The 27,611-nt window shown below is 49.1% G+C and overlaps 1 protein-coding gene across 1 annotated transcript; it reads right to left on the bottom strand.

The window, feature by feature from the left end:
• Positions 1 to 298: 298 nt before the first annotated feature.
• LOC131094599 (TOG array regulator of axonemal microtubules protein 2-like) lies at positions 299 to 25,145 on the bottom strand. Its single transcript, XM_058042251.1, has 15 exons — positions 24,940 to 25,145; positions 23,110 to 23,215; positions 22,141 to 22,376; positions 20,528 to 20,622; positions 19,461 to 19,483; positions 18,128 to 18,231; positions 16,096 to 16,300; positions 14,719 to 14,935; positions 13,571 to 13,657; positions 11,178 to 11,409; positions 10,960 to 11,036; positions 10,360 to 10,487; positions 1,128 to 1,209; positions 884 to 984; positions 299 to 379 (listed from the first exon to the last, which is right to left on the bottom strand). The coding sequence occupies exons 1-15, from the start codon at positions 25,143 to 25,145 to the stop codon at positions 299 to 301; spliced, it is 1,980 nt and encodes a 659-aa protein (XP_057898234.1).
• Positions 25,146 to 27,611: the final 2,466 nt, after the last annotated feature.

The raw sequence follows: 27,611 nt of genomic DNA on the forward strand, positions 1-27,611 counted from the left end.
AGCCCTGGGGCAGGGCATTGTCTGGGCTGTCAGGAGGGGTGCACTGGGCTGTCTGCTGGGACAGACTGGGATGGCCTGGGCTGTGGTGGCTACACAAGGGGAGGGTCTGACACCAGCAGAACTCGTGGTACCCACCAGAGGCGTTTCCACGGCTGCAACATTGTCTAAATCCAACTGCAGAGAGACCAGGAGACCTCACTGGTCACTGGGATGTCCCTGGTGCCAGCAAGGGATGGAGAGACACCACTGCCCCCCAGTTCCCTGAGGGGATGCCCTTCAATGCCAGCAGCCCACTCACCTACCGCAGATCATCTTGGGTTCCTTCCAGGAGTGCCTGGAAAGGAGAACAAAGGCTGGGTCTGGACTGGGCCTTGTGGGGCTAGGGGGACACATGGAGCAGGGAGCAGGATGCAGGCAGAGGATGGGAATTCAGGGCCTCCAAAGAGATCTGTTTTGAGGTGAGGGGAGACCCAAAGACACTGATCTGGGGTCAATTGAGGGCCCAGGGGAGAGGGCTGAGGGTGTGGAAGGAGCAAGGTGTGAGGTACAGGGGAGGAGAAAGGAATTGAGGTGTAGGGACATGGGTGGGCAAGGGAGGGGCTTGGTGGGGACAGAAGAATGAGGATGGGTGGGGACAAAACCAACGGGACTGGGAGATGCTGTGGGAGTGGGGGTGAGTCAGGGAATTATACAGGGGGACCCCTCTGCAGTGGCCAGGAAGAAAGGCAAAGGATTGAGTGGGGGAATGGAAGGAAAGGCCTCAGGAATGGTCAGTGGGAGGGCACCTGGGAACCCTGAATGGGACACAGAGGAGGGACCAAAAGGATGGGATGGGAGGCCAGAAAGGGCAGGATGTGAGGACAGCATTTGGCTGGTGCCTCACCTTGGCCTGTGCTGCGAGGCACAGCAGGATGGAGAAGAGCAGGGCCACAATGAGCACAGCCACCTTCATCTTCCTCTGGCTCTGGGCAGCGCTGCCTGAGGCTGCAGCAGGTGAGGAACACCTTTATCCCTGCCAGGACTCCTCTCTGCAACCTCCCTGCCAGCCCCCAGGCCAAAGCCCGGCTTGGCACAGCCCCAGCCCTGGCCACAAGCCCAGCCCGGGCACAGAGTCCATCCCACCCCACCTGTGGCACGGATCCAGCCCCCTTGCCCGGCATCCCTCCAGCTTCCTGCACGGGGCAGCTGGTCCTGGAAGGGCCCAGGCACCTGGGGGGCCAAGGGGGGCAGGCAGGGAGACAAAGGCACCTGGGGACCCTGTGGGGACAACCCCCACTCCAACACAATCCATCTTCCAACAGCCCCCAGTGCCAGATTCCCCATCTCCTGCTGCCCCTCCCCTCCCAGAGCTTTCCCTGTGGGACACCCCAGAGCGGAGCCCGGCCCCAAACCCAACATGTGGGAGAACAAGGGGAACAAGGGACATGTGATCAGGTGGCTGATTGGCATCTCAGACACTGCAGACACTGGGGAGCACTGGGCAATGCTGATCACCTGCAGACAGGCTGAGGGCTGGGGAATAGCTCAGGAGTGACAATTCCCACATCCACAAAACCTGATATCCCTTTCCCTGCAGATGCCAAACCCAACCAAGCTCCATGCCGAGAGCACTGTCCAGAGGGGAATATGCCCTGCCGTGCCCCTCATCCTGTCACACATGCAGCCATGGAGCCCTCCCAGAGCACCTGGATCATGGCCCTGGCTCTGGGCCCAGGCCAGCACTGGCCCTGAGCAGGATGTACCCATCCCAGGGACATGGGGAAGTGGGCACCTGTCCCCAGGCAGCCACTCGGAGCTAATTGGGGTAACAGAGGTGCCCTGTGAGGAGGAGGGATCTTGGTGCCCTGCCAGCATCTCTGACAAGCCCTGTTTGCCCAGGCCCTAGGCACCAGGAGGACATTCAGACATCTTGGGCTTCCAGGAAGGAAAATCCACAGTGAAGTGGTTCCTGAGAGCTGTCTGTGGCTGTGATTCCTGTTTGACATTCCAGGGCAACGGTGAAGGGTTCTGCACATCTCTTTCCCCAGGGACAATGTGGATCCATCAGAGAAGTGTTATTGACCAGCTGGGAAAACATTTCAGGTCACTGCCTTGACTGTTTGCTCTGGAACTCACCCAAGGAGGAAGATTTTCCTTGGGGGTTTTGCTGCTTTGTGTCCTTGGAGGAGAGACCAGAGTGTCCTCCTGGGGGATTCTTGACCCGATGGACAAGAGCTGTGACATCATTGGAGGGCTGAAGTCACCTTGGAGAGAAATTGAGGAAGTGTCTGCAGGGCCCTAAATAGTGAATGAATGGATGAAGGAGATTCTCACTGTCCTGACCCACTATCCAGCAAAACCACAGCCAAGGGAAGAGACCTGGTAGAATCAGGGGGGAAGCAGACCTTGTTGAGCCTGGTGCACACTGGGCAGTGTGGGGTGATCCCCTGCTGGTGTCCCAGCTGTCAGTGCAGTCCCACTGCTCTGATGGACTGGATCCTTAAGAAACAAAAGAAGTGATCAAGCTCAGGGGAGGAGGGGGTCTGGTTAAACTTCTCTTCTCTGGGAGTTTCTCTCCGAGGGAGGACATTCCATGAGAATTGGGATGCCGTAAAGGACAGGGCTGAGGGCAGCTGCTCTCTCTCTCTCTGGGCTTTGGTGGAGGACGCTGGGAGCTGCTGCTTGGGAAAAGGAGTTGGTTGCTGTGGGTGGCCAGAGCAGCTTCCCCAGGCAGGTGCTGTCAGGTGCCTGCAGCACCGAAAGCATCTCCACTTGGGGCTGCCTTGACAACTCCCCCAGCCCAGCAGACCCTGAGCCCGCATGGTGCAATCAAAGCCTCACCAGAGGGATGAGAGGACTCCTTGCAGAGCAGGTCCAGTCAGGTTTATTAAGGGAAAATCCCAGGGTCCAGGTGAAGTGAGGGTGAAAAGGGAAACAGGAGCAAGCAGGAACACAACCTCTGCTGAAGGGAACCAGAGGCAAAGAGCCAGAAGCAGGGCTGGGGCCAGGGTATATAAGTGGAGGAAGGCAGGAGGGGTCAGGGTACAAATGACCCAATGGAGAAGGGAGCCACGGCTGGAGATAAGGTGGGGTGACACAGGATGCACCAATGGGGGAGCAGCAATTTTTTGGAAAAAGAAGACAAAACACAGCAATTTCCTGGTGCCAAGACTGTCACCACCCAGACCTGGTATTTGATGGCACCGCCGATGCCCAGATCTGGACATTTCCCTGTGCCACCACAGCCCAAGTGAAGCAATTTGCTGGCAAAGAAAGCCAAACCAGGCAAATACCTGGTGCCTACACCAGCCCAATCTTGTGTTTGCTGACACCGCCAGTGCCCAGATCTGGAATTTTTCAGATGCCTGCACAGCATCATTCCAGCAGTTTGCTGGCACAGAAAGTTGGCAATTTGTCAGTGTCATTTGGCAATTTCTCAGTGTGAGCACATTCCCTGCCAAGATCTGGTGTGCGCTGGTGTTGAAGATTGCAATGCAAGATGTTTTCCATTACCATCTGTATGGCAGATTACCTTTGTCAAGTGGGCAGTTTGCTTTATCTCTCTCTTTGAGTGACCACATTCACACCTCCCTCGGGAGGGGACATCTGCTGATAACAGACTATTGAATGTCACTGCATGACTGATAAGAACTATAACATCCCATTGTGAGATGCTCCGCCCAGAGGGAGGAGCCAAGCATTGCTACCCAAATATAATCCAGAGGTTTTTGAGACACCAGCATTGCTTTTTCCACGGGATTATCCAGAGGAACAGCAGCTGTCTCTTCTCCCACTGGGTCTTCAGAGGAAGAATACATGCTTCTCTACAGATCCCCCCCCCGCTCCAGCAGAACCACACCTGACACTTCAGGAGGGCTGCAGCCACATTTCCAATTGGACTGCCACCAACACCCTGACCCGTAGGATGTCAGGTTGGGTTCTGACTCTGTCAGTGTTGTTCTAGTGTACTGCATTGTTTATTTTATCCTTTTTTTTTTCCTTTCCCTATTAAAGAACTGTTATTTCCTGCTCCCATATTTTTGCATGAGAGCCCCTTAATTTAAAATTTGTAGCGATTCGGAGAGGCGGGGAGAGTTTACATTCTCCATTTCAGGGGAGGCTCCTGCCTTCCTTAGCAGACTCCTGTCTTTCCAAACCCAGACACATTTTGGTGCCCAACGTGCAGCTCGAGGGCACAAAAACAAAAAAGGAATAACAGTTCTTGAGTAATCTAATTTTTGTGTGTAGCCATAGAAACCTCATTAAGCGACACCATGTGGTCCAGCTTGCTCAGGTTTGGGTGGCATGTGATCATGGCTGTATTTTTCCCATTTATAGGCCCTTATCCAAACATGGGTCCTATAACCAAGGCTTCTGTGTCTGTTATCTGGATTGTTTTATGGGTGAATAAGGTGAAGAATTCATGGATTTTTAACTTTCTCTGGAAAACAGGCACACAGATTCACAGCTATCACACACTAACTGTATGTTTTTGAGGTTACTTTATTAATGCCACCTGCTGTAAGGAAATGACACCAGGTGAAGTCTTCTCCCAACCCTTTAACCATCTCTTTGGGTCTGCCCCACCAGTTTTTGAAGGGTTCAGATCCACTCTAAATATTAATATCATACAGTGGCTGGTGTTGCTGATAGGCCTGTTCTATTTAGCATTTAGAGAGGAGGGGAGACTTCCCTGGATAACTACCCTGACACCAACCCCAGAATCTAACATGCCACCAGAGTCTAGGGATGCTGCTGCCCCAGAGCCTGACCCTGCCCCACAGCCCACCCCAGATGTGAACTACCCAGATTGGCTGGGGGGGTCTGGTGAAGGAGATACGTGAGATGGGCCAGATACTGAAGGAATACACTTCCCCAGCTGGTGAGAAGCCCTCCCCCTGCCTTAAAGAGGGCAAGTCTAATAGTGCAGCAGCAGAATCCACAGATGTTACAACTGTCCCTGTTCCAGCTGAATTGCAAAGGCAGTCACAGCCAGCAGCAGTTGCCCCTGTAGAAACAAAGAGATCTAAGAAGAAATCAGAGCACCCAGGTAAAAGAAGGCCCTCACAACTCACAGGGGAGCCAGAGGTTGCGATCATCACCGAGTCCCTGATGTACGAAAGTCTCTGTAGTCTGCGCAAAGACATTGTATGACAAGGACGTGAGGCTTATACAACCTGGCTACTTCACGTCTGGGACCTTATGGGTACAAGCGTCCAGCTGGATGGTGGTGAGGCAAGGAATTGTGGACCCTTGACCCACGACTCAGGTATCAATCAGAGTGTTGTAAAGGAGCCAGGGTCTCTTTCCCTCTGGGAATGGCTTTTAACGAGTGTCAGAGAGAGGTTTGTCCACAGGGAGAGAATGAAGGACCAGCACCATAGAATGTGCTGGATGACCCTTGAGGAAGGGATCCAACAGCTGAGAGAAGTGGCAGAATTAGAGGTACTCTTTGGGAGGGATGGACAGCATGATAATGACCCCAACAAAGTGAGGTGCACAGGGCAAATGTTGTGGAGCCTGGCAAATCTGGGGCCATCTCAATACACCACCTTTACTGCAACAATTAATGCTGGTAACAACCACGAGACAGTGGGTTCTGCAGCCAACATGCTTAAGAATTACGAAAGTATGATCAGTGGCCCAACGCAGGCTCGTGTCTCTGCCGTAGTCCAAGAACTCAGAGAAGAAATGAGGGAGATGAAGGAGGAGGTGAAGAAGAACAGTTCCCACACTGCACCAGTGCGAGTCACAGGCCCCAGAGTCAGAGCCCAACATCCCCCAGCTAGAGAGAGAGGGTACACCCCACAGGTTGATCTGTAGTTTTTTCTGCATGACCATGAAGAAGACATGGGAAGGTGGGATGGAAAGCCCACTTCTGTCCTGGCAGCATGGGTGCATCAACTCAAAGAGGGAAACACTAATTGAGAGAACTCCAGTGAAGTGAAGGTAGCCTCAACCTCCTATGACCAAGCTGCTGAGTATGATCTGTCAGATCCCCTGGAAGGTACCTCTACCATGTATACCCAGAGTTAGAAGAGCCCTGCCTCTAGCCAGGCACGGGAAAAACAGATTTTCTAGATGGTGTAGATCTGATGGCCTGGCACATCAGAACCACAAAAATGCGATGCTTTAGTCGATACTGGTGCGCAGTGTACCCTGATACCATCGGGACATGTGGGGGCAGAACCTATTTCCATTGCCGGGCTGACGGGGGGATCACAGCAATTGACCCTGTTAGAAGTTAGAGGTGAGCCTGACTGAGAAAGAATGGAAAAAACATCCTATTGGGACTGGCCCAGAGGCTCCGTTATTCTGAGCATAGATTTCCTCTGGAACAGCTATTACAAAGACCCAGAGAGACTCAGATGGGCTTTTGGCATAGCTGCTGTGGAAGCAGAAAACATCAAGCAGTTGAACACTTTGCCAGAACTATCAGAAAGATGATCTTCAGTAGGACTCCTGAAGGTGGAAGAGCAACGAGTGCCGATTGCCACCTCGACAGCGCACAGCCGGCAGTATCGGACTAATCGAGATGCTGTGATCCCCATCCACAAAATTATCTGTGAGCTGGAGAGCCAAGAAGTAGTCAGCAAGACCCACTCACCCTTCAACAGTCCCATCTAGCCTGTGCACAAGTCTGAAAGAGAATGGAGATTGACTGTGGACTATCATGGCTTGAATGAAGTGACTCCACCGCTGAGCGCTGCTGTGCCAGTTATGCTGGAACTCCAGTATGAGCTGGGGTCCAAGGCAGGGAAGTAGTATACTATTATAGACATTGCTAACACATTTTTCTGCATTCCTTTGGAAGCAGAATGCAGGTCTCAGTTTGCTTTCACCTGGAGGGGAGTGCAGTACACCTGGAACCGATTGTCCCAGGGGTGGAAGCACAGCCCCACCATCTGCCATGGACTGATCCAGGCTGCACTGGAAAAGGGTGAGGCTCCAGAACATCTGCAGTACATTGATGACATCATTGTGTGGGGGAACACGGCAATGGAAGTATTTGAGAAAGGAGAGAGGATCATCCAGATTCTGCTAGAAGTCAGCTTCGCTATCAAGAAGAGTAAAGTCAAGAGACCTGCGTGAGAGATCCAGTTCCTGGGAGTGAAGTGGCAAGATGGACGGCGTCAGATTCCCACTGAGGTCATCAACAAAATCATCGTGATGTCTCCACCAACTAGCAAGAAGGAAATGCAAGCTTTCCTGAGTGCCATAGGCTTTTAGAAGATGCACATTCCCGAATACAGTCAGATTGTGAGCCCTCTTTACCTGGTCACCCGCAAGAAGAACAATTTCCACTGGGGCCCTGAACAGCAACAAGCCTTTGCCCAGATCAAGCAGGAGATCTCTCATGCAGTAGCTTTTGGCCCAGTCAGGACAGGACCAGAGGGGAAGAACATGCTCTACTCTGCAGCCGGGCCGGGAACCATGTCTTGTCCTGGAGCCTTTGGCAGAAGGTGCCTGGGGATACTCAAGGCCGACCACTGGGATTTTGGAGTCGAAGCTACATAGGGTCTGAAGCCAACTACACTCCAACAGAGAAGGAAATCTTGGCTGCCTATGAAGGAGTCCAGGCTGCCTCAGAGGTGATTGGTAGAGAAGTGCAACTCCTCCTGGCACCCTGACTACCAGTGCTGGGGTGGATGTTTAAAGGAAAGGTTCCCACCACGCCACTGACGCTACATGGAGTAAATAGATTGCTCTTATCACACACCACACCCGTATTGGAAACCTGAATCACCCTGAGATTCTAGAGATAATTACAAACTGGCCAGAAAGTGAGAACTTTGGTCTGAGTGATGAAGAGAAACAAGAACCAGTGACACGTGCTGAAGAAGCTCCTCCATATAACCAACTACCACCAGAGGAAACACGCTATGCTCCTTTCACTGACGGTTCCTGTTGCATCGTAGGGATGAACCGGAAGTGGAAAGCAGCTGTATGGAGCCCCACAGGACAGGCTGCACAAGCTACTGAAGGAGAAGGTAGATCAAGTCAACTTGCAGAACTCAAAGCTGTTCAGCTGGCCCTGGACATTGCTGAGAGAGAGAAATGGCCAAAGCTCTACCTTTATATGGATTCATGGATAGTAGCCAATGCTCTTTAGGGCTGGCTGGAGAGGTGGAAAGAGGCCAACTGGCAGCGTAGGGGAAAACCGATCTGGGCTGCTGATGAGTGGGAAGACATTGCTGCTCGGTTAGAGAAGCTACTTGTGAAAGTCTGTCAAGTAGATGCCCATGTCCCCAGGAATCAGGCTAATGAGGAACACCGAAACAACAAGCAGGTAGATGAGGCAGTAAAAATAGAGGTGTCAAAGATAGACTTATGTTGGCAACATAAGAAGGAGTTGTTCCTAGCTCAATGGGCTCATGATGCCTCAGGCCATCAGGGCAGAGATGCCACCTATAAGTGGGCACGAGACCGAGGGGTGGATCTAACCATGGACAGTATTTCTCAGGTTATCCATGACTGTGAGACGTGTGCTATTATCAAGCAGGCCAAGCGAGTGAAGCTGCTCTGGTACGGTGGGCAGTGGTCCAAGTACAAGTATGGGGAGGCCTGGCAGATTGACTCCATCACACTGCCCCAGACACGCCAGGGCAAGCGCTATGTGCTGACCATGGTGGAAGCCACCACTGGATGGTTGGAGACACACCCTGTGTCTCATGCCACTGCCCAGAACACCATCCTGGGCCTGGAAAAGCAAATCCTGTGGAGACATGGAACCCCTGAGAGAAGTGAGTCAGACAACAAGACCCATTTTAAAAGTAGCCTTATCAACACCTGAGCCAGGGAACATAGTATTGAATGGATATATCATATCCCCTACCATGCACTAGCTGCCAGGAAAGTTGAACAGTGCAATGGACTACTTAAAACTACCCTTAAGCACTCAAAGGGGGGCTTTTAAAAATTGAAAAATAAACCTAGCAAAAGCCACCTAGATAGTCAACACCAGAGAGTCCATAAATTCAGCTGGTCCTGCCCAGTCTGAACCGCTGCACACAGTGGATGGAGATAAAGTCCCTGTTGTACACATGGAAGGTATTTTAAGAAAGACGGTTAAGATTACTCCCACCTCAGGCAAAGACAAACTCATCCGTGGAACTGTTTTTGCTCAAGGACCTGGTTACGCTTGGTGGGTAATGCAGAAAAATGGAGAAAGCTGCTGTGTACCACAGGGAAACCTAGTCTTAAGTGAGAACTGTGTGAAAAGTTTCTTTGTGATGCAGATAGAAATAGAAAAAGGGGTGGATAATGTTGAAGATTGCAATGCAAGATGTTTTCCATTACCATCTGTATGGCAGATTACCTTTGTCAAGTGGGCAGTTTGCTTTATCTCTCTCTTTGAGTGACCACATTCACACCTCCCTTGGGAGGGGACATCTGCTGATAACAGACTATTGAATGTCACTGCATGACTGATAAGAACTATAACATCCCATTGTGAGATGCTCCGCCCAGAGGGAGGAGCCAAGCATTGCTACCCAAATATAATCCAGAGGTTTTTGAGACACCAGCATTGCTTTTTCCACGGGATTATCCAGAGGAACAGCAGCTGTCTCTTCTCCCACTGGGTCTTCAGAGGAAGAATACATCCTTCTCTACAGATCCCCCCCCCGCTCCAGCAGAACCACACCTGACACTTCAGGATGTCTGCAGCCACATTTCCAATTGGACTGCCACCAACACCCTGACCCGTAGGGTGTCAGGTTGGGTTCTGACTCTGTCAGTGTTGTTCTAGTGTACTGCATTGTTTATTTTAGCCTTTTTTTTTTCTTTCCCTATTAAAGAACTGTTATTTCCTGCTCCCATATTTTTGCATGAGAGCCCCTTAATTTAAAATTTGTAGCGATTCGGAGAGGCGGGGAGAGTTTACATTCTCCATTTCAGGGGAGGCTCCTGCCTTCCTTAGCAGACTCCTGTCTTTCCAAACCAAGACAAAGACCTATGAATGGACAGGATCTTTTGGATCCATTGTCCCTCAAACAGGTCAACAGGTGACCGTGTTGTAATGCCAAGTAACAAAGAGCAGCACAAATGACACAAAGAAAACATGGCCAAAGAGGAAGAGACCCAAGAGGAAAGGATGTGGTGGGACACTGGCACATTGAGTGAGCTGCACTCCCATAATCTCTAGGCTAGCAGGTCCTGGTCTCACATTCTTCTCTTGGTTTATTTATATTTTATTTATTTATCTATTTATTTTCTTTTCCTCGTCAAAAAATATATACAATTAAAAATATGTCATCAAATTTTAAAGATACAATCAAAACACATTAATTCAAAACTACATCTAAAGATTGGAACATATGTACATCTGTAACTATGATGCCTAACGCATCAATTCTATTCTTCAAACACTCTTCATACAGGTGGCAGCTTCTTCTTGAGCTTGGAGGAAAGAGAGCTCTTCTGGACGGGAGACCAGGACTTTGTGGGTGAGGGAACATGGAAAGAGTCCAGAGAAAACTCCTCGGTAAGACTGTAACCAGCCAGATCTGCAAAATGGAGACACAAAGTTTAACAGAGAGGCAAAATGTAACAGAGGCCACCATGCAATCTAAAGCATCTGAAGCTCCATCTTTCCTGGGACACATTTCCTGCAAACTTCTAAACAGCTGCACAGGGAAACATGCTCCTGCTGGCAGACACTTGAGGCAGGCCAGGGCACAACCCTGAGCCACTTACCCAGAGCTAGCACAGGCACAGTCTGGCCTCTGGGCTGCCCTGGGACAGCAGGGAGCCCAGAGCCCTGTGCTCCCCAGGAATGGCTCAGCTGCACATGCACCCTCCTGCTCCTCTGCCTGCCCCACAGCTCAGCAGCCCTACAGCTCCAGGGGCACTGGCAGCAGCACAGCTCATTGCAGGGGCACATGCAGGGCACAGCTGTTCCCTGGCAATGTGCACAGCCTCTCTGGGCTGCCACAAGACCCTTCCTCCCAGCAGAGATTGGCCCAGCTCCCCCCTCACCTCTGTGTAAGGCTGAGCCATGATTGCCCTTCACCTTGTCTTCAGTCTGGAGCTGCTTCAGGCCCCCCATGCCATGACTAGGAAGGGCAATGGAGAGAGTGGGGGCAGATGCACATCCTTCCTTAGGATTCTGTCATTTTTGGCTCAGCTCAAAAGGCAAATCCAGAGGTGTCCAACTCAGCACTTCCTCAGCTTTCTGGAGAACATCTCACCTTCACCAGCTCAAAATTTTGGAGAGGTTTTCCCGCACATGTGGAGGCTTGCTGGCAGCACATTTCTTCAGCTGGGTGCCCATCACCTTGTAGAGGGCAGAGGCGAGCTTGGTGGCCACGGTGCGGATGTTGGCGCTCCGCACAGGCAGCGCCTTGTTCCCCAGGAAGGACCAGAGCACGGGCAGGGCGTCGCGCTGGACGACTTCAGGGCTCCTGGCATGAACCTCCTGCACAAGCACTGCCGGGACAGAGACACAGCTCCTTACCCACCAGCCTCACTGCAAACAGGGATCTACCTCTGCTTTTGCTTCTTGCCAGCCTCTCTGGCCAAGATCAGCAATATAGCGCCCAGAGCCCCTTGATCCAGAAATGGGCAATGCAGCTGATCATTCTGGAAACAGAACCACCAACCTGTCAGCACTAATTGCTCCAACCAGAGCCTTGTCCCTGTGGCAGACTTCCTACCTTTACTAAATTATTTCACAATCTCTGCATGAACAATGAATGAAATGTCCAATTGCCTTTGATTTCCATTAAGAAGTTGTCTAAACCAACACTGAAGATTTGGAAATGTACCATAGAGAGGAAATGGAGAGATTTCTAATAAAAGGGGTGATTCCATTTTTGTAACTTTGATGTCAAGTGCCAAATGTCTAATCTGGCTCTTCCCTGTGCTCAGTGGCACACAGCAAAGGGCAGGATTAGAAATCACCTCAAAACTACAGCCCACCAGAGATGGCTGCTGCCTGACAGCTGGATGAGAAACATCAGTGACCAGCTGGTGTCTTTGGCAGAATGCTTTTGGGGCTCCCAACAAAGAGCTGTTTCAAACCTCAGGGTGTCTTAGACAATTACCCAGACCCCATTGCCTTCGCATTTGGGCATCTCCACATTTTAATGCCACTTCCCCTCCCAATGTTGATGGCATTTTTTCTTATAATGTCCACTCAAATAGGGGCATAGAGAAAGAAAAATGCTACACAGGGGACTGAAATGTAACCAAAACACGAGTGTTTTCTCATATTGTCTCTGAAATCTCTCTGCCCATTTTCTGAACTGAACTGTATTAAACACGGACAAATGTTTACTACCAACAGGCTCCTTGCAACAGGCAGATTTGGCTAAGAGATGAAAACCTGAAATGCTCTGGAGACCATTCTTATTTTCTAATGGGACAAAATGTTATTCAGCAGCAATTTAATATTCTGTGGTGAAAGAGACTTCATTTTCTCTATGCTGTTAATCCACCAGCAGACATCAACATTGAAAGAGCTCCTGCAAGTACCCAAAATCAATTCTTCTAAGCAAGAAAGGGTTATGGTACCCATTTTAAAATGGGAATTCATTTGAATTTAAATGCAATTAAAGACATCAGTGACTACTGAATGTGAGGAACAGCTGCCCGGTCCTGCTAAATCTCAGAGAGAACATCTGCTTTTTCTAAAGTAGTCCTAATTTATCGTTAATTCCTTTATTTGAAAAAGAGATCAAAAGAACTGCTAAACTAAATGCCCTATTGCTGGAGATCTATATTTTTCAAATGCTCTTTAAAGGGCCTTTGACATTCCCAATCACTGAACATGCCCTTTTGAGATTCCTAATGAAGACACAAAGTGTATTAAACCTTGCATTCAAAGATGTTGGCATAATTAGCAGTGGATTTAGCCCCAGTTAAAGCAAGGCTATCAGTCATCTTCTCTACTATATATCGAGATTATCATTTTTCCATTCCTTGGCTCTTGCTGACACAGCAAGCTCCTCTGAGGAGTCAATTATCAGCTGCATTTGTAGCATTTTGGACAGCGCTGACACAGGCAGACACTGTTTGCACACCCTGAAAGGCTCAGTCCAAGGCCACTCTGACAGCACAGGCAGGGAGCCTCAGCACTCTGCTTCTGTCCCTGTGCCCCAAAGGCTGCCTTGCACTAAACCCATGCCTCTGATACCTCTGTTGAGTTTTGACCTAAGCTGTGACCCCCAGGCTCTGCACAGTTCAGTCTCAAAACTTTCCAAGAGAAAAAAAAAGAATTCTGTGAGAACAAAACAAACTGATGCCCTGAAACAGCATTTGCCACCATTTCCCCTCAAAGATCACAGATGTCCCTGAGCTTCCCAGAGAGGAGCCAGCTGGGGCATTTTTAGCCCTCCCTTTGCTTGAGGTGGTTCTGAGATGCCCCAGTGAGAGCTCAGCCCCAGGCCGAGCACTGCCCCCATCTCAGGTGCTGCCCAGCTCTGCAGCAGCCAGGGAAAACCTGCCAAACCCACCTGCCTTGGCTATGGGGCAGCAGGGACACGCTCAGCACCTCCTGTTTTGGAGGAGCTGCTCTGCTGTCTGCTCACAGGCATTGCCTGTAAATACTCCCTGGGAAGAGCTCTTGGCTCAGAAGGGGAGGCCATACCTGTGATACGCTCGGTGACATCCAGCAGGGCTTGGCCACTCAGGTGATTCCATTGGTAGCTGAACTCTTTCAGCAGTGACACTTTATCTACAAGTGAAACACATGTTTCTGCTCAGTTTTCTCAGGTCATAGGAGAAAGGGCAGGGCCAACCCCATTTTATAAAATCAAGCACATTTCTGCAGATGTTTTAATCCTGTTCTTCTTTCCTTCCAGCATACTTGGCAGGGTTTTAAATTCCAAAAGAAAAGCTCTCCTTTCACATTTGTAAATCCAAACATGTCTGCTGTACCAGGAGCTGTGTTAAAACATTTTACATCTGAGACCTCAAGAGTTCAGTCACATGGAAGCAGTGAAAAGGTTTTGCATCCCAGAGCAAAAAGGAAGAGCCCCATACTTGGGTCACAGAAAGGCACTGAGTCAGACAGTTCCTGAGATCACAGAGCAGCTGGGGAGGAGAAAGTGGAAACTCCCCTTGAAGACCTGCCTCTTCAACACTCCTTTTTTCAGGCATATTCCCCCAGTACGGAATTTTCAGAGCTGACATAAATGTGTGTGGCAAAGGAATTTAGAGCAGCCCTTGTCTATGTAGTTAATTGCTGTGGCCATCTTGCCCCATGCAAAACAAGTGGAACAAGGCATCATTGACAGCTGGGTTTATACCTCTTTGTTCTAAAGAAATGAACTTGTTGAATCATCAGTTCCCCTTTGAAAGTAGAAGACAAAGAAGAAAAGTGGAAAATAGGCAGCTAATGCCTCTAATGTAGAGCCTCCCAGGTGGCTGCTCTGCAGAAGCTCTGGTGGGTCAGTGTCCCTTCATGCCAACAGCAAAGCTGTTCATTTGGGAAGTCAGAGAGGGCCCAAGCAAACTCCAAACCCCCTTTGCCCCTGAACTGTAGCAGAGCTGTAGCCCAGGACTTGCTCTTCAGACAAGCAGCACAGAGCCAAGGGCTCCTGGGACTGTTGGGAAATGCTGGTCCCATTCCAGCCTGTTGGGGATGGTGCATAAGGACTGCACCTGCACAGCTTCTGGTGGGTGTCAGCTGGAGTGTTCCACAGACAAAAGCAGCTGTCAAGGCACTCAGTGCTCTCTTGTGCAAGAGAGACAGAGACGAAGCTGAGGAGAGTCCCTGCCAGGGCTCAGCCTTACCCAAATGAGCAATGGATTCTTCCAGTGCTTTCACAGCTGCCCCACGAACCCTGGGATCCTTTGAGTTCAGGTTCTTTGTTATTCCCTCCACCAAACCAATGATCACCGGGTTCAAGGCATCTTTCAGGGCCCCTGTGATTTCAGCCAGCACGTCCAGCACCCTCTGCTTCACTTTCTTGTGGCTGTCAGATATTCTCAGGACAAAATATTCAAAAATCTGTGAAGAGAACAAGCAACGTGAAAGTTGGATTCAAATGTCCTTGTTTGAAGAGTGGATGTAGCAGTCAGCAATGTCAAAGATGAAAGTGATTCTTTCTGTCAGGTCAGCACTCGCTTGCACAGTTTCACTGTTTTCCTGTGGGCCACTCACTGGAATGGTGGCACGACCTCATGCTGGTTGAAAGATTTTCTTCTGTTTTTAAGAGGTTTGGCTGGGGACAGAATAGTTCCTATGGTATTTCTCTCCATCTATAAAGCATTAAATTAATTCCACTTATTAATGCTAAAGAGTACCTTTGCTTTGAATGGAAGCAGATGTTTACAATGTTTTCTATACAGTTGCCTCAAGTACTAAGGGCAATTATGATTTTGCCAAAACTATGGCTGGAGGAGATCTAAGTTTTCTTTTGTTTGTTTCTGAGCCAGTGTCTGGAGAAGTGCAGGATCCTCTTCCAGGATCCAGACCATTTCTCTAAGTAACAGGTGGACTTCTGAAATGTAATGTGCTGTACAGCTCTCATTAGAGCAGGTTCAGTCCCTTGACAGCCTCATTATCAGGCACCTTTTCCTGGAAAAAGGGAAAAAGCAGCTACTGGGAGGGGAAGGCAGAGATGAGTCCTTAGCTGTTTTCCTCCTTTTCCAAAGAGAAAAACAGACCCCCAAGAAGGGTGAGCACTCTCTTTACCAAGAGGAATAGGAACAAGAAGGGAAATGAGTAGCCAGAGCTGTGCCCGTGTACGACAAGATGGAGTATATAGAAGTATTCTTAAAAAAGCAACTGGGTTTAAACCAACCCAGCCTGATACTTCTCTTCCCTATGCAAAACCTATGTTTGGTCTAGAGAACAATTGCCATGCTTTCAGGGGCTGGATTTCCTTCACTTCACCCAACTGGGAGTAGGAGAGAGCAGCAGTTACACCAGCAGAAAATTCTGCCATCATCTGATGAACAGCATCAATAAGCACCTGCCAGACAAATACAGCTGGACTGAAATAACTTGTCCTGAAGCCTGGACCTGAGTTAAATTTTTTCTGGGTAAGAGGGACCAGCGTGTCCCAAACAGCCAGGACGGCGTGCCAAGACACACTGAATTAACTTTGCTGCTACAGGCTTAGGAAAGGAGCTAAAGGAAAGGACCATTGAAGATACCCTACATGCTTGGACAATGTTAGTGGAGATGAGCTGGGGGCTGGTTTTGCACAGGTCTAGGAGGAGTTCCACTCCTTCCATCCTTGTCTGAAACCCCTTGGCTTCTAGGAGATGGTAAAGCTTCTGGAGCAGCTCCGTTTCTTCCACAGCTGGAGGTGACATGACCTGGGCTTTTGCACAGTGTAGGAGGCGTCCATCAGACGTAGATTTCACCCTGGAAAATAAAACCAAATGAGGACCTGTTGGTGATAATTATCATAGCATGGCATCCCCGTTGAGGAAATAATTAGCATTGACTCCATGATTCCAGAAGGCTGATCAATTGCTATGCCATGCCATGCCATGCCATGCCTCATTGCCCTTACAGACAATCTGATACAGACAGACCAGACTGGCCAATTGAATCCAAAACACCATCACCAGTGGCCAATTAAGAAATTACCCTTTGGTAAATAAATCTCCATATCACATTCCACGTGTTTCAAGCAGGAAAATCCTGAGGCTCTGAAGAACAATGTGGACCTCATGACAATCATTACAGGAGACAATCTGTAAGTGACATTCTCACCACTGCTCACTCAGGAAAACCAAGGATGAGATGCATCTGATCTATCTTCAGATGGCTGCCAGGGCACACAGGTCACATTGCTTTGTGGAGAAAGAGAGACACTACTTCCAAGTTTAAATGCCTCCTCATATGGGACATGTGTGTCTTAGAATAAGGGAACTCATCACTCTGGAGAAGTGTCTCTACAACCAGGCATGACAATCTGGAAAAGTAGCTCAGATGCATCTGAACAGATAAACAGGGCCATATTTGAAGGATTCAGAAAATCAGTAACAGATAAAAACAAAAGCCAGACATCCCAGAACTACGCTCACATTTCATTTGCTTCCCTGGAGACTAGATGCACAGCTTAACAACCCCACTGGGAACAATTCTCCAGGATCAACCTGTCTCTTCCATGAGCACAGGAAGATGGTAGCTATGCTACTGAGGCATGTGGTCACTTTCCTGCCACTGCTGAGCAGGACAGAGCTAAATAAATCCCCTCTGCTATCAGAGGAGAACAGGTACAAGTAGCTCTGCAACTGCGATGAAGAGACAGCAAGGAGCAATTCCTGTCTTAAATGCTGATTGCAGCACAGGGGGAAATAAACCAAACATGCTGTCCATCAAGCAAATTACATGAAGGACAGGAATATCAAGACAAAAAGTCCACATTCAGACACCCGTTGACTGAAGTTGTTCAGGAATTGCCTTGCTACTTACTACTCAAACTTGGTACTGTTTGAGGGAAAGAAAACCATGATTCAGCCAGGCCAAACCTCACAGATGAGAACTCCACCTTTGTGGAATGGCAACTTGCTTCCAGACTGAGATTTCTCATCAAAACACCTATCTGAAAATGACTCCACTCAGATGAAAAAAATGCCCTGTTTTATAGGGGCCTGAGTAAATATATGTATGGCAGTAGCAGATCTCTGTATTGTATAAGTGACCCTGCCCTGATTCTAGTTATTGTAAATGGGCTGCAACTGTGATGTCCTTAATTGGGCAGCTGCTGTAGCCCATGGAGGTAGCTGGGATAAAAGGGGGTGAGGTATTTAGGGAGGGCTGGAGAGGAGCCCTGACTGAGAAGCAACAACATCACTCCTGTGAAGAGCTGCTGTGAGAAAACCACCCAGAAGGTATGAGACTCTGGAAATATGATACACAACAATATGATTACAACACTGTTTGAATTTACTTGTCCCAAGTCAGGCCAGCCTCCACAGCACCGCCCTTGCCACTGCACTGGATCGTCTGAGCTGCAACCAATGGGTGTCTTTTTGTCTCTCCATTTTTGTGGAAACCCCTCCAGAGAAGTTATGTTCAGCACAATGCAGAAGTAGACATTTTTTATCCTAGAGCATATCCTAGAGTAGGGAAAGGAAACAATCTGCGGCATTGGTCATCTCTGCCAGAAAGGTTTTCCTGAGGAAGAGACATGTAAAGCTTGTCATGTGCTTTGTCACATCTAAGAAAAGTGCTCAGTACCGTTTGCAATAAGACAATGTGGCCTGGGGCTTCTTTGAGCCATCGTTCCTCTCCTTCACCAGCTCCTTGACAGATGGGCCTTCAGCCTTCTGGTTTTCCATCCCCTACAAAGACATAGAGAAACCTCATCAATCTTTAGAATATAAAACAGGAAATTCCCTGTTTAAAACACAAGTTAGAACCAGGACCACTGCTACCAAGGCTTAGGGAAACATTTCCTAACTTACAGATGGAAACCGACCAGAGATTCAGTGATGCCAAGTCTTTGTTTTCAATAGCCCAAGGCAGGTTATGGGTGCTACCAGACTGAGCAGCAGTCTAAAATCCCAAATTCCTTAGTCTTGAGCATAAATGGGAATAATGCAAACTGGTAGGCAACGAGTGTTTGTGAAGGAATCAACAGAAAAAATTGGACTCTTTTGGGGGTTGGCCCATTGTGTTGGAAGTCAATTTGGTTCAACACTCACTCTCCTTGCTCCTGCACAAAGGCGGGCTCCCTTCTATAATGTCGATAACAAAATATAAAATCCTCCCCCAAACAAACAAAGGATTTTCCACTGGATGCTGCTGAATTCACCAAGCTTCTTCCAGCTCCACAGGGCTTGACAGCAGGGCAGTATTCCCAAAAGACAGTCATTGTAGTAACTAGGATTGACTTGGACATCTTTTGTAAATTTGGGAATTTTCTTGGTACTACTACTTCCAGTGTCCTTTGCAAAGACTCTGTTATCTTCAGAAGCACAATTCTCACTTAATTGCTTTACAGGGGGCAGAGTAGAGAGAGCATGGTGGGGGCTTACACTTAAATGTAAACCCATTTTCTCCTCTTTCCCTTTCCTCTTTGTGACCAATATTGAAAATATTCAAAACCCCACTTTTCTCTAATAATATCAGTTCCTTTGTGGTCTGCAGATGAACAGGCTGAGGATTAACAGCTCATTCCCAGGAGCAAAATGATTCAGCAGAAGAGGAATTAGCTAAAGACAGATTGGGTATCTTTGATTTCATATTAGCAGAGGCAATACTTGCACAAAAGAGACATTTCTCCTGCCAAGCACTTACTTTCTTCTTAATTCTTGTCCGAATATCTTCCAGGTCATGGGGGGGAAGAGATAGTTCCAAAAGCATTTTAAATTGTTGATGATTGAGCAACATCTTCACCATCTCCTGTCCATAATGCCTAAGGAAGGAAGGCAGGAAGGAAGGAAACAAAAGAAAAGTGAACAAACAAAGGAAGAGTGTTAACAGAAGAGGCTGATATCTTAAACTCATCAGGTGCAATCCCTGCATGAGAAGGCATTACCTACTCAGCAAAGAGGGAAATTTACCTCACTTGACACTGCACAGTGCTGTCAGCTGAACACAAAAGGCAAGAGGAAAATGTGGGGCAAGAGAAAAATACCATTTCACTCTGAAACTGTGGGTATGCTTCTGTGGCATCAGGGAACAAGCAAAACACATCTGCTTTGTTGTCAAAGCTTATTAGCAGTGTCTTGCTGCCATTGCGCAATAATTTGCCTTTCTTTAACTGGCAGGGAAGCCAGGACAAAACACCTCATGCATCCTCTTGATTATTCTATACTATGTGTATGCACAGGGGCAGCTAGTTGCTCTGCCAGTTGCTCTTGGCAGCTATTAATGGCAATTTCATCATCAAAGGTAGGGGATTTTGGTGGTTTGGGTTGATTTTGCCACTAGGAAACCACAGTTTTCTTCAAGAAGAAACGTGGAGCTCACTGAGCGGCAGATAACAGCATTCTAGAAATCTGCAGAACAGGTTTAGAAAGACTGAATATGTTGGCTAAAGACCCCTGAAATATTTCTAGGAAAGTCTGAAGTTAATGAGAAATGCATGTTTGGGGTGCTTCAGTGCTGAACATTAGCCAACATTTTGGCTTTTTCTTGTCCACCTAAGGCCAGACAAAAGTGTTGGACTGGCAGATCTGAGATCTTTTGATCTCAGTAAAGAATCCTTCAAGCCGCAGGAAAAAGTTGGCAATGTTCCTTTTTGCTGGCCAACCTCAGGTTTCCCAGTATAGCCATTTGCCCAGGCAACCCAGAGCAGTGGTCACAGTGCCAAAGCTGACAGAGCTCAAGAAGAGTTTGGACAATGCTCTCAAGCACATGGAGTGACTCTTGGGGTCACTGCACATGGCCAGGAGATGGACTCGATGACCCTGATGGGCCCCTTCCAACTCAGCATATTCCATGATTCTGTGAGCCTTATTCACACCGTGAGGTAACTTCATATTCCCTTTGGTTTCCACTCTTGTGTGGTTTCACCTTTACAGCCAGACACAAAACGGTTTTCCTGTTTTAGGAGGTGAAATGAAGATCATTACCTTGTGTCCTTGTGACATCCCCGAGCAAGTTTCCCTGCCACGTGTGGCAGCCTCTCACCCCTGGGTGTGCCTGCAAGCTTGGTGACTCCAATTCTCTCCATCAGGGACAGGAGGAGTTGGGCCGCACACTTGCGCACCGGGGCGGGGCGGCTGCTGGGGAGGAGAGAGCAAACCCTGGGCACAGGGACAAGGAGCAGCAGCAGCGCCGGCCTTAGCCAGAGCTGCTCCCTACCCTTGCTGGGGGAAGGAGCCTGGGCTCTCCCTACACCTTCAGACACCTGCAGAAAGTTCTGGCCTCAGCTAAACACAAAGTTAGCACTGTATACAAGGCCTGCCAGCACAGAGGAGGGAGAATTCATGCTCCCTGCACTGTCTGATACTCAATTTCTTTCACAGTATTTACTCTGAGAAAGATTAAAGAAATAGATGACATATGAATAATTTAGAAATTAAGAAAAATTGATGCTGACCCATCAGAGGGCACCCAGTACACAGAGCTGCAGCAGGATTGAGGCTCTTTCCAGCCATTTATCCCCAAATCTGCAGAACTTTGGAAAACAACAAATGCAGGGAAAACACGTTGTGGGCCGTGAAGTTGCAGAATATCCAGCAATGCAGCCTGTTTCTTCTGTGGGCCTTGGCAATGGATCCATCTGAATGTTTGACCCTATTGCAAAGCTGAGGAAAGGTTGGCAGGCAGTTTAGCCGGGCTGTCCTGTTCTAGAGTGTATCTCTTGGGAACTATCAGGCCCAGCACCAACATTTAAGGCAGCAATTGCTTCAACTGTCCCATGGCAGTCAGCCTGTGAAGGTGCCTGTAAAGTGATTCATCATCTCAAGGCTAAACAAAACATCAGTTTGAATAGAAAGTAGAGCTCTAAGGCCAGGACAATCATACAAGAGTCCTTTGGCAGGAGCTGCACCTGCTGTGCAGGCTGTGCCACACCCAGCAGATTGTCCCCCATGTGCTCCATGCCCCAGCAAGGACCCTCCTCTTTTCTCAAGTTAATGGCATCATGAGCAGACACGGTTTTCCCAGGGCCTCTATGGTTAGCACTGTGAAATACCAAACACTGCTCACAGCTGCAATTGCAATTGTCCCTCTTCCCACTAAAGCACAAGGCTCTATCCTTTGCCTTTGCAGGCACTTTCACTTCCCCACCGATCACCACATCTACGAAAATCTGACAGACTGGGAGAACTCCAGGAAGCAGCAGGAAGCTGAGTCAGAGGAGCTTTAGTTTGGATATCAGGAAAAAGGGTTTTTCACTCAGAGGGTGGTTGGGCACTGGAACAGGCTCCCCAGGGCAGTGGTCACAGCACCAAGCCTGACAGGGTTGAAGAAGTATTTGGACAACAATCTCTGGCACTTGGTGTGACCCTTGGGCTGTTCTGTGCAAGGCCAGGAGTTGGACTTGATGGTCCTGATGGGCCCCTTTCAACTCCCCATATTCTACAGTTTTGTGATTCTGAGAACTAATAGGCTGCCGGAGGGCAGAAATAGGTGACAAGAGGAAAGAAGTGAGGCTGGTTGGAGAATCAAGTCACTGAGTTCACAGAAGATGCAGGATACAGGACCCTTCCCTCCCACCATTCCCATTCTCTGTCTCATCCCTTCTCCCTCCCACACACACTAAGGTGAAGAATATCACTAAAAGAAAAAGAACCTACTTGACTTCCATGTCCATGAGAGCAGTCATTGCTCGTGCAGGAGTCACATTCTCCACCATGATCCCCAGGGTCTGACTGGCTGCTTTCTGAACAAATTCTGGGGAGCTGGACACCATCTGGAGAAGGACCCGAGCAACCTCATCCACCTCAGAGTCCATGTCCTTCTTCAAGGTCACAGAGAGCTCTCCCAGAGTGACAATGGCAGAGTAGGACACCTTGGAACGGAGGTTGGTCACCTGGGGAAGTCATGAGGGGAAACATAAGAATCACCTTGGAAAGAAAACCAGTTGCCTTCAACAGAAATCCCAGGAAATGACAACACTTCCCATTGTGTCCAGAGGAACATAAAAGTACAGGAAGAGCAGGAGAGTACAAGCACAGAAAGGCACTCTGGCACCAATTTCTGGCCTGAGACCTGCTCACTGCAGGCCTAAAAAAAAAATTTCATTCAGTGTTCTACTTAACCCTTCTAAAATGTCCACAGCTTTGATTTTAGGCCCTTTTACTAGAAAATTAAAGCAAGGGCTGCTTTCAAATCATAAAGGCACAAGTGATAAAGATAAAAGAGTCAGGAGCTCCTGTTCAAAAAAGCAACACCAGCAGCTGAAGCACTCAGCCAGGAAACAGAAAACACGGGCTCAGAGCTACAGAATAATTTGCAGTGTTGAATTACAGCTTGGGAAGAGATTGGGACTCTGGCAAATAATGTCATTAGTGTCTAATTTTCTGCATTTGCACATTGCATTATAAAGGCACCACACTCATCTTTGAGTGTCAGATACCTGACCTGCCAGTAAATACAGCTGCATGTACCCACAGATCCTTCAGATAGCTGACAGACACTAGAAATCTCAGGTCTAAAACCAGAAACGAAGGTAGACCCTGAGCACACATGGAGATGAGCAAGCACATACCTACTCTACACACTGTGTATGAAGTATGGGGGACAATTCAGAACAATGTTCTCACCTCGCTGGTAACTGCCAAGCAAACCTCATGAAGTCTACAAAGCAGGACCTCTGAATGGGACCCAGCCAGGTGTTTGATGGTGAGGAGTCCCTTTTCCTTCAGCTCCCTGAAAGGCAGAAGATTGATTTTTCTCTCCACCAAGGCAGTACCCTCTGAAATTACCAGGCTGGCAGCTCATTTGAACAATGGGAGGTGCTTTTCAAGGAGCGCCTAATGAAATCGTGGAACACGTTACCCCAGGATGCTGTGGCTGTCAAAAGCATTCACAAACCCAAGAGGCAAAGAGAGGGGTTTCAGAGTGGCCATTTAAGAAGACAGCCTTTCTGAAACCTCTGGCACATGAGGCCCCTCTGTCACTGCTTCCTAGAAGCTCTGAGACCGGGCCATGCTGCTGTTTGTTGTCACCTCCCTCTACCTGCCCCTGAGACACAGTTGCATGGGGCTGTTATTGGGGCATTTTCCTTCTTTGTCAGCCCCAGCAGGCATTCAGCAGGGAGAGTCTGCACTGACTCTCTGGAGCTGAGTTTCCACTCTACAATCTAGGCCTCTCTGTCACCCACTCCACTCCACTCCACTCCACTCCACTCCACTCCACTCCACTCCACTCCACTCCACTCCACTCCACCTCACACATTCCCCAAAAATGCAGCAGGATGTCCCAGGAGATTCCACCCCTGGGCAAGAACTGTTGAAACTCTGGCTTTTCCCAAAAACCCCTACCTAAAACAACCCCCCCAACAGCAACAGGTTATTTAAAAGGTGCAAACGACTCTGTCTCTGAGCACTTGCTTTGTGCAGGCCCTTAGCTACAGGAAGGTGTGTCAGGCATCAAGGCTGCAGCCCAGGGCTGGTGACCGATCCCACGGGCACCCCTGAGTGTCATCCAGAGCCCTCACACCTGCAGAAGCTCTCTGCACCTCACAGGGCACCAAAGAGAAACGGGGAAGAGAAAGCAGAAGAGAAAGGGCAAAGCAAAGGTGACTGCACAAGGAGATGCATCGTGGCAGATTATTCATGCTTATCCCAGTGGGAATGGAGTCCTTAACCCTGTGTGAATTAAGCATCCACCAGGGAGTGATCAAAAAGACATCAAAAAGAAAACCAATATCACCTAACATTTGTAGGCTTATCACCTTTGGGGCTCCTTCTGCCTCTGAGTAATTTTGGGACACACTGGGAGTAATGACAAAACATCTCAGGCCCATATGAAGCAGTGGGACGGAAAAAGTTGATTTCCAAAAAGCAAGATTCCTAGAGGATTTTCTTTCTTTTTCCTTCTCTTCTGCCATGAGCCCCTCAGGAGTAATGGTAGGCTGAGGGACTTGAAAGCACAACTCAGTCCATTTGTCAGAAAAAGGAACTCCCTGGAGCTGCTTCTGGGACTGCCATGCAGGAGGTCACAGGGAGACCCTGTCACCTGCCATTGCTGTCAGCAGTGGGAGCAGAGAGAAATCTTACTCAGTCCCACTGGGCCAGTGGCCCAAGGCACCCAAATCTCCACACTCAAAACTTCTGCCATCCTGCTTCTGCCTTCAGCCAGCAAATCATCTCCTTCCAGAGCTTTCTCCCTTCCCTCAAGATTTCCTTTGCAGCTCCATGGAGCAGCAGGCAAAGCGAGGAAACAGCACGGGCCTGCTGCAGCTGCAGCACTGCTGCAGAGCAAGGCCAAGAAAAGGCTGCTCTCCAGTCTTCATCCTCTCCTTGCTCTGGAGTGGTTTCACCAGTGCCCTTTGGCTCTCTGGGCTCTTAGGACTCCAAGGCACGAGCAAGACATGCTTCTGACCGACCTTAACTCTGAGAGGGACACAGAGGGAGCAGGGCCTTTCTTACCAGTTATTGCTGCCCAGTAAGGAGAGTGCCTCCTGCAAGGACTGCTGTGGGTCTGAAGAGGCTCTGTCCTTCTGCCCATGCCCACGGAGTGGCTCCTCTCGGCGCTTGGCACCAGGGGCTGTCTGCAAGGTCACTGTGAGGAGAGGGTCGGCCATGGGCACTGCAGCCCCGGGCAAGGCCCCACCATGGGGCGGCCTCAGCTCCATCTCCCAGCCAGGGCTCCATGTGGCACAAACTGGCACTGGCTCAGAGGCTTCCCTGCTCTCTGGCTCCTGGGGCTCCTTGCTTGCTCCCAGCCTCCCCCAGCCGGGCCCAGCTCCAGGCTGAAGCTGACAATTGCCCCTGCAGCGCCAGCTTCCGAGTGTCACAGGTGCCACAGCCAGCAGCAGTTCCTGCGGCCACAGAGCTCCCGCTCCCTTTGAGGCAGCGCTGACCAGCAGCACGGGCTGCCCACGAGGGAACCCCTCAGGTGCCCCTCTTGTCTCAGCGCCCTGATTGCCCCCAGCCCTGAGGACAGGGGCACTCTGCAACTCCCTGGGGAGAGCCCTGCAGCTGCCTGGAGACAGCACCAAGCCAAGAGTGAACAACCCAGCCCTGCTGGGCCCGGCTCAATCCCCCTGGAGCAGCTGCCAGGGAACAGCCACACCTGACCCTTCCCACCTGAGAGCGCCTCTGTTCCCATTGACTGCAAATATTCTAGACAGAGGCAGCTGAGTGCACACACATTTTAGCCTGCTATTGGGAAGGGAGTACTTTATTGATCTTGTTCTTTCCAAGCTTCATGAACCTTTTTCAGAGGTACACACTGCCTGTATTTCAAGAATGCTGAGGTGAAATTTATTTGCCATCTAATGGACGTGTTTGCAAACTCAGCAGTTTCTAAGCTTTCTCTTGTGTAAAAATGGAATTTCCAGACTAGACAGTTGATAAAAAAGCCTTCCAAACACACTCTGAGGATAAAAATATGCAAATACAGATCCACATTGTTGGCAGATGCACTCTCTTGTTAATCAGTTGACCTGGGTTTGCCTTAATTGAACTTTTTGGTAAGGAAAAAAATTTTAGAAGGTATGAGAAAAATCTGATGATAAATGCATTCCTTATGAAACCCATTTGTCATCAAAAGCACTGTCAATCAAAAATTTCATGTCATGCACTCAAAAGCTGATTTTCTAATGTGTAGATGAAAACATTTTAGATGTTTAAAATGATGGAGTATAAATATTGCACAGAATCTAGATGAACTGCTCTGGACTCTGTAGGGTTTTTGTGCTACCTTGCATGTTCTCACAAAGTATGGAGGAATGATAACTTCAAAATATATTCAGAAGGGAGCTAATCTGGATGTCACTGAGGTACCCCAGCCACTGACATCAGTGATGTAGACACACACATCTAGATTCACTGTGAATGGAGAGCCATGTCAGGCTAGTTCTGGTCAATTCTGAACAAGGAAGTAGCATCACTAGAGAAGAGCATTCAGCTATCACTCCTAGCTCCCTTCTTCTTATCTCACCCTACTTGGGATCACAGCACAGGCAGGCTACCCACAAAGGAGGGACAAGAGCCACTAGGGACTCTCTGCTGTCTATTTGCTGCAGGCAGCAAACAGCCTGGGAGCAGCAGGCAGCCCCTCCTGGCTGCCATCTGCTGCACAGGGGTGCTGTATTTGCTGGCTGACACAGGAGGCACTGCTTGTTTCCTCTTGGCACTGCAGGCTGTGGGATGGTGGCAGCGAGGAGCCATCGGGCACTTCTGGGAACAGCAGCAGCATTACTGCACCAAGCCCCTGACTGCCCTGCAGAGACAGCCCTTGCTGGAACAGCAAGGAACAGCCCAGCAGAACAGCTGGCTGCAGAACTGGACAGAAGCACAGGCACAGGGCCCAGATGGTGAGTGAACAACTGATCGTGGTGGTTCTCATAGGAGCACAGTGAGCACAGCAGCAGACTGCCCTGCAGCTCATCCCTGCAGTCCCAGCTGCCTCCTGGCACCAGTGCTGTAGTTTGGACTCTCAGGCTGGGCAAAAGCCAGAGATTAGGCCTTTACCACGACTTTATTCAGTTCAGCTTTCCAATGGATCTCTAAGAACCAACTGCTCCAGTACTTCCAAGCTGGAGTAACTCAAAAGTATATTTGCTGTTCACTCTCAGGATAGACTATAGAGCCAAGATCCCAGCAGTGCTGGCTGAGGCAGGAGGCAGTTTGTGCTCCTTGTGCAAGGAAAAACCCAAGTGGGAGAAGCTGCCATGGAGCAGGCTTACCTGAGGAGCTGCATGGGAAGCTGCCATCCCCATGGATGATGGGTGTACTGGGCAGTAAGGACACATTGTCCTGCTTCCTCAAGACCTTCTCCTTCAAGGCACTACCAGGGTGTTTTCTCTGCCCTCTAGAAGCTGTGCCATCAACAGGTGGTAGGCTAAAGGCTGCAGGGACCCAAGAGGAGCTTGTAAGGGGAGAGTGCTGGACAGGTGATGATGGAAAGGACCAGAAAACTTGCTGGAGCTGGGTAACATCTGCTTGTTACCCAAAAGAACTTCAAGTATAACAACGAAATACCACTGTATACCAAGTATAACACTAACATGGGACAATGATCACAGAATCTTAGAAGAGTTTGGGTAGGAAGGCACCTTTAAGCATCATCTAGTCCAACCCCTGTGAGCAGTGAC

Source organism: Melospiza georgiana, chromosome 30, assembly GCF_028018845.1.
Source record: "Melospiza georgiana isolate bMelGeo1 chromosome 30, bMelGeo1.pri, whole genome shotgun sequence".
NCBI lineage: Eukaryota > Metazoa > Chordata > Aves > Passeriformes > Passerellidae > Melospiza > Melospiza georgiana.

Excerpts from the sequence above, each read along its gene's own strand:
- LOC131094599 (XM_058042251.1), bottom strand. The coding sequence starts at position 25,145 with ATGGAGCTGAGGCCGCCCCATGGTGGGGCCTTGCCCGGGGCTGCAGTG. Across the intron at positions 22,377-23,109 it reads GCTTGGCAGTTACCAGCGAG|GTGACCAACCTCCGTTCCAA; the intron begins GTGAGAACATTG and ends TGACTTCCCCAG. Across the intron at positions 10,488-10,959 it reads TGGCTCAGCCTTACACAGAG|ATCTGGCTGGTTACAGTCTT; the intron begins GTGAGGGGGGAG and ends TCCATTTTGCAG.